The 13,088-nt window shown below is 40.2% G+C and overlaps 1 protein-coding gene across 1 annotated transcript in view; it reads left to right on the top strand.

Annotated features, from left to right (window-relative positions):
* The window catches only part of magi1b (membrane associated guanylate kinase, WW and PDZ domain containing 1b), a 168,498-nt gene that overhangs the window by 112,107 nt on the left and 43,303 nt on the right, over positions 1-13,088 (top strand). Inside the window, 5 exon segments of the mRNA XM_034684800.1 lie at positions 946-1,065; positions 5,167-5,409; positions 9,082-9,307; positions 11,124-11,206; positions 11,939-11,974. Of these exon segments, the coding sequence (XP_034540691.1) occupies positions 946-1,065; positions 5,167-5,409; positions 9,082-9,307; positions 11,124-11,206; positions 11,939-11,974 (708 nt within the window).

The raw sequence follows: 13,088 nt of genomic DNA, 5'->3' as shown, positions 1-13,088 counted from the left end.
GCTTGGGTGTGAGTAATGCATGCTTGCTTGAGTTAGGATCCACACATCTGTGATTTATCACCAGTGTCACAGAACATGGCTGCAGTGGGAGTCTCTCCCCCTATCCCCACATATCTATTTTTACCAGCTTATTGCTTACCAACCCACTGGAGACGTAGTGATTGGGAGATAAGACAGATAGATCAAGAGATGGAAGAGAGAGAAGGTAGCAAAGGAGGGAAAGCCCTCTGTTGTCAGAAAGCAGATGTCTGTAAGAATGAGCAAGATGAGAAAGATAATGTGCCATGAGCCGGAACTGTCTAGATGCTTAAATTTATACCGTTTTTAAGCCTCTGATAGAATCATTTTCTTTTGTGCTTGGATTCAAAGTAATAGAGACTTAAGAGATATCAAAAGAAAAAAAAGAAGCAGTCAGACAAAAGTAGTAATGTGCACGAGTCAGGTAAAGATAAAATATTAAAGGGAACACAGAGAGCAAATTGTGTAGAAAGAAACAGAAGATAGTTTGTCTTTTGTGTCTTCTGTAAAGCTGTTTACCTCTGATGCCACACCGGCCAACTGGCGGCAGTCATTAAGGAGAGGTGCTACAATCCCACACATTTCATGCCAAGCCACACACACACATTCAAACACACACACACACACACTTTTCCCCATCACATATGGCCAGATCCCACTGAGGTGCTACTATGATACCTCACACTCCATCCTTGTGTGAGGGCAGATCATAGCATCAATGGATCATCTTCCTCTGGAAAATGCGTTCTCATTATTTTCTTGAACCAGTATTCATAAGTAAATGCTACATCACAGACATTCTACATTTTCTGAGTCAATCAAAGGAGTCAAGATAAAACGTAGTTCGATTCTGTCAGTGAGGATCTTCAGATGTATTACCTGTTGTTCATGTTGGTTGCTAACTCTCACCCTGTCTCTGATTTCTAGGTACAACCCGTGCCCCAAGAGACGGAGAAGTTTCTGGGGTGGACTACAACTTTCTCTCAGTGGAGGACTTCCTGAAGTTGGAGAAAAGTGGGACTTTATTAGAGATTGGAACATATGAAGGTACATTTAAAAAACAAAAATCCCACATACAGTTGAGTGCATTTTGTGTTTCTTCTACTAGAAATTTGGCAACTCTTCAAACCTGACGAGGAGAAGGAAGCTTGTGTACATGTTGAAAGTTTATGATCTCCAGTAAAATGATCTAGAGTGAGCATGAGAAAAAAAAATGTAATTATAAGAATAACTCATTCTAAATAATTTGGACTGTAATAGTCTGCTATCAATAATTCAATTGAAGATCAAGTATTAAACACAGCCCTGTAATAACTTCTAATAACACAAATGTACTGGATACTTTCACTAGCTCTTCATGAGAGTCATTGCCCCTGACTTTGGACATGTGTGCAAGCTTAAATTGCTGTACCACCAGCCAGTGCCTCTCAGCCTTCTTCTGGACAGGTTGTTCACCTGGCGGCAGAGGAAGAGGGAACCATGTCTCCTCTCTAGCTCTAGCCAGTGCTTAAAACAAGTCCACCCCCTGCTTTAGACAACTTATTGGTTCAGTCTTTGTAAAGGCGTTTTTCGACTGCAGGAACTTTACCCCGGAACTAGGGACTTCACCCCTGAACTACATGCGTTTCGACCGGAGCAACCAGGGTCTAAACGTAGTTCAGGGGTAGTTAATCTTCCCCTGAAAAGCCCCTGCTTTGGGGGTAGTACTTTTCAAAGGTCCTCAAACTTTCGGCTGAACATAACGGTGTTTGTGGAGTTTACACAGTTGTTGAAACACAGAGGGAGTTCCTGGGAATGCATACTAGTTTAGTTTTTTATTAGGATTTCAAAATATTATTTAATGTAATTTTTTTTCTCCATACGTCACTGGCCTGATTAAGTTTAAGTCAAGAAACATTCCTCATTCTGTGCTCTGTTTGCATTAACTTTCAATAATCAAATGAAAGGAAACCCTATACAAAACATCAGATTCATTGTCTACAAATTCTCTCCTCAATATTCTCCCCCTTAACAACATGTTGCCCTCATGTCTTTGGGGGAAACTGAACGTAGCTCTAAGACTTTTGGGATAACAGAAGCTAAGGTAGACATTGACAAGAAAAGTTAAGAAAAAGAAGAATCCAAAAGTTAATTCATTGGAATTCAATTGGAAAGGTTGCTGTCAGTGTATCGTATTTACCTTTAATGTTAAAACATCATAAAAGTGTATCCATGAAAAATGTATTTTGTGGATGTTAGATATTCAACTCAACAAGGTACAAGGAGCTGTCAGTAGCTGCGGTTAGTGTTGGTTGAATTGTTTTTGGGTTGTCAGACACACTGTGACACAGACACAAAACCAGACACATGTTTTAGGTCAGGTCAGCGTGTTTGGGTCATAATATGATCTTAATGGGTTAGCAACCAGACTAATATCACAGCTATCCAATAAATCAACCATATTGTTCTCGCATTAATGCTGCTTCCTAGCTGCTGCAACCATATCTGCTTTGCAACAGCCTCCAGCTCTAGACAACAACAACAAAATAGTCATGTCAGTGATTGGATGAAACCTTAAAACCCTACATGCCACATGTTATGTGTCACATACAGCACACAACACTCTAGTTTGGCTGTTAAATAAGAGACATGACTGGTACACTGGAAGGACTGCACACAACAACACTGCATCCATCCATATCACATCCATTCAGTCAGATAATGTTTAATTAAGTCTCCGCAGTGTCCACTTAGCTTGTTCAGTGTTCCATAACAATGGATTTATCTCTGTCTATGAAGACAGGGGAAGCAACAAGGCCACCTCTGACTGGCAGCAACATGCCGTCATTCCCCCTCACAACAGTGTGGAAGGGATCAGAGACCTCTTTCAACTTTAAAGTTATCAACATGTTCAAAAGAAAGGTGTCTTTTGAAAAGAAGCATGATCACTTGAGGAGTGTGCCATCTTGTTTTCTGCCAACCACCAAAAACTACAAAAAAAAAGAAGCTTAAAATAAAGAAGTAGTACATTTTAAATGGACTAATCTTGCAAAATTGGTCTCAGGGTTGTTTTGTGGCCTGATTAGTCAGTCTGGAAAGATGGCATTGGTCCAAAGACAAATAAGTTATATTTGATCATTATTCAATTTACAACATGATCTAACGAAAACATGTCTTTTTTTAAATGGTGTTTTATCACTTCAAGGACTCTGAGGTGTAGTTTAAATGGCAGGGTGCATGAATGTTGTTTTTGCGCTAAATACCAATGTGACTAAAAAAGCCTTAAAGATGACATATCACGCTTTTTTCATCAATATATATTGGTCTAAGAGGTCCCCAAAACATGTCTTTAAAGTTTATGCTCAAAAAAACACTTTGAAATCAGATTTTGGCATGCCTGAAAAGCCCTCTTCTTCAGTCCTCCTCAGAACACTCTGTTTTCTCTCTGACCACGCCCCCTCAGGAAGTGGATGTGCCTCGGCTGTCCAGCACGTTGATCTAATGTTTACATGTTGGCTGAATATACACGGCTGCTCAGAGATCACGTTACTTAAACCCTCTGAATCTGATACAGAATCTGATCCTGACGGAGAGGCGCCTGTAGCAGGACCTTTCTGAACGATTGGTCACAGATTTAGTGTTTCTTGTTGTTTTATTTATCAGTATGTCGACGTGTGTCTTGGTACACAGCTACGAACATGTAGCTATGTGGCTATGCTAACTAGCGCTAGAACTTATCCATGATAAATAAAAATCATCCACTAGATCTTCTAATCTGCAGACGTGGGGAGTAAAACCGACCTCTGCCAGAAAGGCAGCGGGACCTTTTCTGAACGATTGGTCACAGATTCTGTGTTTCTTGTTGTTTTATTTGTCAGTATGTCGACGTGTGTCTTGGTACACAGCTACAGCCACGACATGTAGCTATGTAGCTATGCTAACTAGCGCTAGCACTTATCCATGATAAATAAAAATCATCCACTAGATCTTCAAATCTGCAGACGTGGGGAGTAAAACCGACCTCTGTGTTTATTAAGTCAGCCTACAACTAGCATGCCTCCCTCCTAAGCTCCTTGTTACCACACATTTGTGCAGGGAATGAAAAATGGAGGAGGGGTTGAGTTGTATTTTATACAGTCTATGGGCTGAACAAGCTCCGAGCTCTGACTCCGTGACAGACCGGATATTGTTGTTACGTAACAAAAACACGGAAGTCTGAAACGGCTCGTTTCACACACATTTACAGAAAGGTGTAGAAATCAAAACAGGGTCAGAATGGATTTTTTTCATTCTCGGGGGGTTTGTAGACATGCCAGGGAAACATATTTCAGGTAGAGAACCATTAAAAAGTCAATTTTGCATGATATGTCACCTTTTAATACTAAAAATTATTAAGACTACTACTGAACAATTTTCAAATACAAACTACTTAACTAATAGCTTAGGTATGACTGAATGGGATGCAGTCCTTGACAATGTCCTGAAAAAAAATAACTTTGATCTTCTTAATCTGGCGTGCCAGAAAGGCCAGTTTTATCTTCTGACTGAAATGTGTCCACCTGGATTGCAAAGTTATTTTTCTAACGCAAACTTTTCTTATGAAAATCAGGCTTTGAGTTCAGATGTCTTTTGATGTACCTGAAGTGATTTGGCATGAAATTGGCTCAAACGGTCAGTGTAGGTGAAATGGCCTTCTGGCTCTGGAGAACATTTGGCTTCGAACCGCTTCACTTCATGTGTTCAAACAGTTGTGTAAACTACTCGAAAAAAACATCCACTTTTATGATTTGCAAATACAAATAATTCTGAGACATTAAATGGAACCCAAAATATCTGCAGCTAACAGTATGACATTATATTTTGAGTGAAAATCTGTCAAACATTGGTTGTGAGAGGGACCGTTTGAGTAAAAGATCCAGGAGTTGGAAAGTTAAAGCACAGTTTAGTTCAACAATTTGAGATGTGGTTCTTCAAGAATTCACATTTTCCCACAAAGGGTCAGCCTCTCCATTTGCATACAAAGGCTAGAATTAACCCCCTTCAACACACACACACACACGCACAAAATCCCCTTGCCCCCCCTTCTCTCTAACCCTCCTACTAAAATGCCTTTCTTGTCTCTGTCTTTTTTTTTAATCCCTCCTCCCTGCCTTCTTCTCCGTTGCCTAGGTAACTATTATGGGACGCCCAAGCCACCGGTGCAGCCCCCCGGTGGGAAAGTGATTAGCAATAGCGGTAGCGGCGGTGATGCCCCACTGCCAGACGGGCTCAGTGGTAGCCTGCCGGGCTCGCAGCCATCCACACCCCGACGCACCAAGTCCTACAATGACATGCACAATGCTGGAATAGGGCCTGGAGTGCAGCAGCTGGAGGACGACGAGGACCTCCCGGACATGAACAGTAGCTTTACAGGTACGTACAGGGGGCAGGAGGCCAAGGAGGGAGGAGAAGGCATATAAAGACAGAAGACAGATAAAGAGAGGATAGTGGAATTGATGCATGTCCTCACAGGTTGAGCTAATGCTTGAGATCAGTCAACTGTGATATATTACTGATGGCTGCATGAGCATTATATGACCAAAGCACAAAATGTCATAAAGATAAGAAGAAGTATCTTTTGTATTGGCATATTTAACTTTCTCTGTTCCAAAAAGTACCAAAAAAAACAAACTTAATGGCTAACTAAATGGTTTAAATGGCCATGCTCCTAACGTAGCTTAAACAACTGTAGCAAGGAGTCCTGGCATGAGGGGGGCTTATGGGACATTCTCAAAAGGGACTCAGAGCAAGAGAAGGACAGAAAGTTTTATCTTAGTGAGAAAGGGCAGTTGACCCTGCTCCTAGGTTTGACATATTTTTATCATTTTTAAGTTATGATTAGTTTATCCAGAAAAGAAACAGAGAGCATAAATACAAATGCTATCTAAGTGATGACTCTCACAGAAGGGCAGTGATATTGATCAGCCTCTGCATACTGTAGAATCCGGTCAAACATTGAGTAACTATGAGCACTTTATGTAATAATCTCTCTTTAATTAATTCTAAGCCATACTTTAAAAGTAAAAAGTCAACACAGTGTTTGAAAACACATGCCTACTTTCACAGTTGTCTCTTCACGTGTTGATAATTAGCAGTGTTTCCCACTCATAGACTGTACCTGGCCTAGCTGTCTATTGAAGATGCAGAGGTAGCTTTTCATTTACATATTTTCCTTTTTTTTTAACCTGAATAAAATCTTTGATTTTCTTCAAACTTTTTCATTAATGGCAACTGTTTGTACCAGGAAGCTTTATGAATACAGTCATATGTTTAAAGAGGTGACTTACACACTAGTTATTACTCGGTTTAGTGAACCACAATGATATGTTGATACATTTTTAGTGACATTGTAGAAATAACCTTAATGATATCATGTTACCTCTGCTCAGATTTACTGACAACAAATAAGCGATAGAAAGTTTTCCATGTTAGCCACTCTGATTACGTTTAAACAAAGAGTAGACATTTACCAGGTGTGAGCCCTTTTATATCATGGGTCTGCAAAGGTGCTGTCATGATACTCCGTCATCCTCACACCTTTGTACTTTTGTACTGATCCCCTGAGGGCGTAACATTGGTGTCCCAGTCACGGAATTTTCATTGCATTACAGAGGCACGAGATGTAAACATTCAGCAGGAGTTTCACATACATACGTCTCTGTTACTGCCTCTGTTACCACATCTGTTACCGGCACAGCAGTAGGTCCCACTTGGTTCCACTATGACACCTCTGTGACATTCTCACTACTAGTGAGACTAACAAGGGTAAATGTGTCGCAATTTGGGCAATGTGGGATCTAGTAATTTCTGGACCTCTGCTGCTCTGTTTTTTATTTCATTAAAGTCCCCCTGCTTTATGACAAGGCAATATTGATTGGCTACATCCAATTTTCTATAATTTAGTAAAAAAAAAGAAAAAAGCTATAGTCAGGCATCTTTTAAAGCCTTATTCAACATTTATTGTAGGTAAAGTAAGCTTTTTTTAGTTGCAATCACATTAGACAATCTTCTAAAGTCTGAATATAAATGCGGGTATTGAAAAGTCCTTTCGTGTTTTTTGCTAAACCCAGAAGTGTTTTTTTCCTTCCTAACACTTTCACTATGTGAGAGGGGAAGCAAAATCTAATACGTAGCAGTCACTCAAGACTCATTTCAAACAAAATTTGAGGCAGGTGTAAACAGGAGTCCGTCTCCAATGGATTAAAACACAATATATATTTTTATGTGGATACAAAATACTAAGCTGGATAAGGCTCCAAAGCTGGTATTTTTCTCCAAACTAATTCAAATTTGGCCTCTGTGCACAGGCGACAGCCAGAATGATTCACCACATTTGGCTTTGACAAACACAGTCTGTACAGGCTAGCTAGTCTCAATCATTCACAGTTGTTGACAGGTTTGTCCATCTCCTCAAAACCTTGTACTGCTGTTTTACAGCTGACTACAGTTATTAAAGCGTTCATATTATATACTACACTAACTGTACTTGCATGTTAATTCCTTGTTCTGCAAAACATACAGCTGCTTCAGCTGGAGCAGACACCTTTAAAACAAACAAAAGTGAAGTCAGTCAGACAGACACACGCACACAGTTGCTCCCAGAATCGATCATAACATGAACCTGACAATATGCTGTGCTCTGTTTAGTTTGGAGTTTGACACCAGACTGTGACTCTGCAGTCTGCAGCTCTGTTTGAAAGAGAGAACCCTGAGCTGAGGACTGAGGTAGATAAAGTGGGTGTGGTTGAAGGTGGAGACGAGGTAGCGGGACATGAGGCAGAAAGAAGGAAGGGCTTAGAAGGGGCAAACTGGGCATGTCTAAAAGGGTTTGAACAGAGACAAAGAAGGAAGAGAGGACTGTGTTTTGTGAAGGAGGATAGGCTCAGATAATGAAGAAATAGGAGAAAGAGCACAAAGGAGTTAGAGAGGGAGAGAGAGAGAGAGAGATGCAGAGAGAGCACTTTTGTGTGGTGAGGGGCTGCAGAGTACAAGAGCGTCTTTGATTGGTGAGTAAGTGGTCTCTGGGTTTGACTACGTCTGCCTGTATCTATGCAGGCAAAAATGTAAAATAGTGCCATCTGGCTGCAGGAAGCAGACTGGAAGTCTGAGCATCCTTCATCTTTCTCATTATTGCTATTATTATTGCTATTCTATGGGTTGTTTGGGTTTTGTGAACCAGAAACTTTTTATAATTCGACTAATTTAAAATATTTTTAATGTTGATTGCTGGCATGTAAACTATTTTAAAGCCCTCTCAGTGATATTTGTGAATACTTGATTATTGCACTAATTTGTAATTTCTATTCCACTGTGTTAGTAGGTCAGTAGGCACTTTGAGGAGGTTGACTCAGAGCTGAAGCTGTTTCAGCCATGTGTTTTTATAAGAGTGGGACCAAAAGTTGTTTATTTGCCATCTGTGATTGTGTGAGCTCTGAGGGTGTGAGTGTAGTGTAGGTGTGAAAAGGAGGTAGAAGGAAGCTAGGTGATAGCACTTCACATTTCATGCTTTGTGGTGTGAACTGCCCACTTAGCAGTCCGAACTGAAGGAAATGTTTTATGGCTGTCAGAAGTAGTTAGGGATAGGTGGAAATATCCCAATTACATCACATCAAATTCTCAGGTGTGGAAGATTTGAAAAATTCTTGTAAGGGCTGCTTGCGACATATTGAGCCTTTTTTTAAATGTCTTAAACTGTTTGTACCTGAAAGATTTGAAAAAAAATCTTCTTTTAATCATGTTGAGCAGTAAATATTTTTGAAAATCAAACAAAAAAATAGGCTGCTGACCTTGTACATCTTTCTGTAAACCTAAGAAATGTATCCATTCATTACAATTAGTCCTGTTAGCAGCTGTTGCTGGACATGTAATGCTCTGAAAATTTAGCTCCCAACCAGGGAGTTTTAAAGACAACTGAAGAAATATTTTCTGCAAGTGCCCTTTTTGTTCTTTTTAAATTCTGTCTGGTAATGTGTGTGCTTTTGAAAGTGTTTTGATTCTAAACAACATGTTCTTAACACCAAGTCCTATTTGCCTTAAATTCTCCAGGAGACTCCAGTGAATTAGACGAGATTCATCACTCAGTGCGCCCCTACATCCCCCGTCAGAGTGAACCTCCCTACATAGGGACAACCCCCTCACCAACGGCCACCACGGAGAGCACACAGCAGTCAAACCCTCACCTGAGCCATCCTCCCCCGGAGGACCCACTGGGACCTCTGCCTGACAACTGGGAGATGGCCTACACCGAGAACGGAGAGGTCTACTTTATAGAGTGAGTTATTCATGATGTTTAGACTCATAGTACACAGTGTCAGTAGTTGCTGCTGAGTGTGCAAATGGTGTAACTTTGACCTCACATTATCAATTTAAAAGCATGTATTGCAGATGTATCAAGATGTCCCAGATGGCTTCCATAGTAATATCTTTCAGGTTTATAGCTGCAGATCCATGTTTCTACTTTATATTGTAAATGTCCACTAGGAGCAGTAACCAACTTTTCAGGTGTGGCCTGCATTTAGCAATGAGGACAATACATCCTTTTTTGTCTCTTTGAAGCCTGCAGACCTGAACAGCTGATCAGTGCGCTGCATGCACAAGAACATGTCTGTGTTGCGTCCACAAATAGTGCATAAACAAATGGGCATTCTGGTGGCAAAGTAAAGAGCTGAAAAAAATTCCAATAGAGCATGCACCTAAACCTTTATGAGTGCCCGGGTCAGATTCTTTCAAAATGGGCTAAATTACATTGCAGAACAGACCCTGTCTGCTGAAAACCGTGGCCTAGCTTGCATTCTGTTTCTCCCTGGAGTTTCTCCTTACAGGGGCCGAGCTGACAGGCTTCTGTTGTGGCTAGTACAATTACTAGTGACATAAAACTCACAAAACCCCACTCAAAAAAAAAATCCCTTTAAAGTGGATTGTCAGCTACACTTTTATGCAGATACCTTATGATAAGCATTAATTATAGACATTAAACATTGCAAAGATCCAATCTATTTTATCTTTCAAAGACACAGAGACCATTTCACATGCCTTCCTCTCCTCACACCTTGACTATTGCAACAGCTTCTTCACCTGCTTCTGCCAAAAAATCTTCAAATCTGCCTCACATTGAACAGAACTCAGCGGACAGTCTTTTAACTAGAACTAAGAAGAGTTATGCCTGGTTTAACCTCTCTGTACTAGCTCACAGTATAGTTTAGAATGGATTTTAAGATCTTACTGCAGACCATTCATGGCCCCTCTCCATGCTACTTTTCTGACCTCATGGTGACATTTGAGCCAGTGCTCGGTCTGAGATCCTCGGGAAGAGGTCTTTTATGTGTTCCTGAGTTACTGAAAACTAGTGACCGATAATATACAGTAAAAGCCCTGAAGTTCTGGAACGTGCCTGAGGAAATCAGGTCAGCAGTCAGAGACCACTCTGGAGGAAATTGAGGCTAAAGGAAATCTGCAAAGAAAAGTTAAGGAGAAATTAATCTCAGTCAAACAAAGTATCTGTTGTTCTCCTTTTGTGACAGTCAAACGCACCCCTTGTTTTTGTGACTCATTGGAGCCAGAGACTTATACATTTATAATATGCACTAAAACAACTTTTGACTGAAACAAATATTATGGCACTGTGAGTTTCTGTTGTTCCTTCATGAAGACTCTGAAGGATTGTTGTTTTCAGCAGCTGCTTCCTGCATCTAAAGGCTTCTGTCTGAGGCTAAAATCAATAGAAGAGAATTTCCTCTTACAAATGATACTCTGGTCTTTGTGTTTTGTTGAGTTGTTGTTTTGGGAAAAAAGTGAAGACAGTGAAATTCAGTTTAGTTATATATATATATACATATATACATATATACATATATATATATCACATTAACTCCAATATGTCTCGAAACCAAGAAAACAAATGTCATTTCAGTGATTGGTCATGCACCTCAGCTCATGAAATACCAGCAAATCTTCATCCTACAATGTAACACCCTTAAATACTATTTATATCTTAGAAAGCCTATTAGCTGCATGCTGAGTGTGTGAATATTCAGTTTTTTTGTAATTCTTTCTAGATTATAATCCTATTTGTGTTTTTTCTTGTTTAGCCACAATACAAAAACAACCTCCTGGATTGACCCTCGGTGCCTGGATAAGCCTCAGAAACCCCTGGAAGAATGTGAAGATGATGGTACGTGTACTTTAAAATTGAGTTGTACACCACACTTTCTGTGCTTTAATGCAGGTTTTTTGTTTTGCCAGGCATTATTTTATATATATGCATATATATATATTTGTCAAAGTGCTGGTATCTCCTAGGTTGTCTCTAGATTTAGAAAAAATATATGCATTGTTTAAGTTTTTCATTCAAAATGTGTAATGCTGTTGACATGCCCGATGTTTTAATAAGTTTAGTAGTAATAGTAGTTCTCCCAGGAGCCCTTAGGTGTCATTGTTGAGTCATAGAAAAGGCTGAGCAGCAGTTGGGAGGCCCTGCTCTGCTGTGCTCTTTCATTTAGCTGTTAGTCAGAGCAGTGTGCCCCACAGCTTTACAAATTAACTCATTTGCATTTGCATCATCTAATTCCAATAATAATTAGATGGCCCACACTGAGGTGTCATGCCTGCTTATAGATCTTTAACACAGAAACTCAGCACCAGATTGTTCCATTTACGGAAAATGCCATGCTTCTAAAGACACTGTGTGGTTCTAGCAATTGTTTATTTCCTTTGGTGAGATGCATTAGCATTCAGAAAGTGAAATGTTAGCTGACCTGAAAGCTCTAGGTTGGAATTCAGTCATTTGGGGAAAACATGCCATTGGCCAGATGTAGTGGAGTGACTCACAGATGTGCATCTTTTTCTTCCTTTTCCTTCGCTTCAACAACGTTCCTGTGCTGCCATCTTGTCCATCCTATTGTAGAAGGGGTACATACAGAGGAGCTGGACAATGACCTAGGTAAGATTTAAATGTATCTTTTGCACCACAAACACAAACGCAAACACATAAACCCATCCTTGATCATCCCGGCACCAATGACAACTTGGGTTTGCAAACATGTGATTCATTTCTTCCCTTCAAAAAGTGTCAGCTGAATATGAACAGTTGGATAAATGAAGATAATAGAGTCCCAACAGTTAATAGTGCACATCTACATAATCACACGCCACCAGTGGCTCATACAGACTCATTTGACAGTTGGTGAGAGTTGACTATGACAATGACTCTAACCATCAAGGAATTAGACATTACACCACACTGACAGAAAATTGACCTTCACCTTGTCTAGCCTCAGTATGGAGCTTTAATTTCCAACAAACACACATTTTATGTGCCTTGAACACAGCTGTCACTGTGCACACAAGCAACCTGGCACACGCACACGCACACGCACACGCACACACACACACACACACACACACACACACACACACACACACACACACGCCCACCCGCTTTACCAACAATGGCCTATTCTGCTGATCTGACCAAATGAATGCTTATGTTTCAGGTTATTTTAATAAGGAAAAAAATAGTTCAAGAATTCTTATTAGGAATATAACTCACACATAAACTCTGTTTCTTTAAAAAACAAACAATTGATCAGAAGTATTCACACACACACACGGAGCCCATCATCTCATACATAGGAGACGAGGACAGATTTAAAGAAGATTGTTGTAATGATGATTTCCTAATGGGAGTCTGTCTGAGCCAGTACACAGCAGGCTTTTTTTTCTTGATGCCCATCAGCACCCTAACTAGCCTATCAGACACAGCAGCAGGGCCACTTGTGTAAGATAAATGGTGTCTGGGGACTGTGACCTGCACGGTCTGCAGGGACATTTTATGATATCAAGGGTAGATGAATGATTAACGCTTTGACACAAAAAACAATTTGATTGAAAACAAGGACAAATGTTGATTAATACACACATTTCTAACTATCCTCTGTCTATTTAGTAGGATTTTCACTAACCCTGAAAGTACATGGCTCTAGTTAAGTGAATGACTGGAAACTAGCGATGTGCGGGTATAGTTGGCTTAACAATTAAACATCATTACCCTCCCT

This window comes from Notolabrus celidotus, chromosome 1 (genome assembly GCF_009762535.1).
Source record: "Notolabrus celidotus isolate fNotCel1 chromosome 1, fNotCel1.pri, whole genome shotgun sequence".
NCBI classification, from domain to species: domain Eukaryota; kingdom Metazoa; phylum Chordata; class Actinopteri; order Labriformes; family Labridae; genus Notolabrus; species Notolabrus celidotus.
This window is presented reverse-complemented; position numbering and strand designations above follow the sequence as displayed.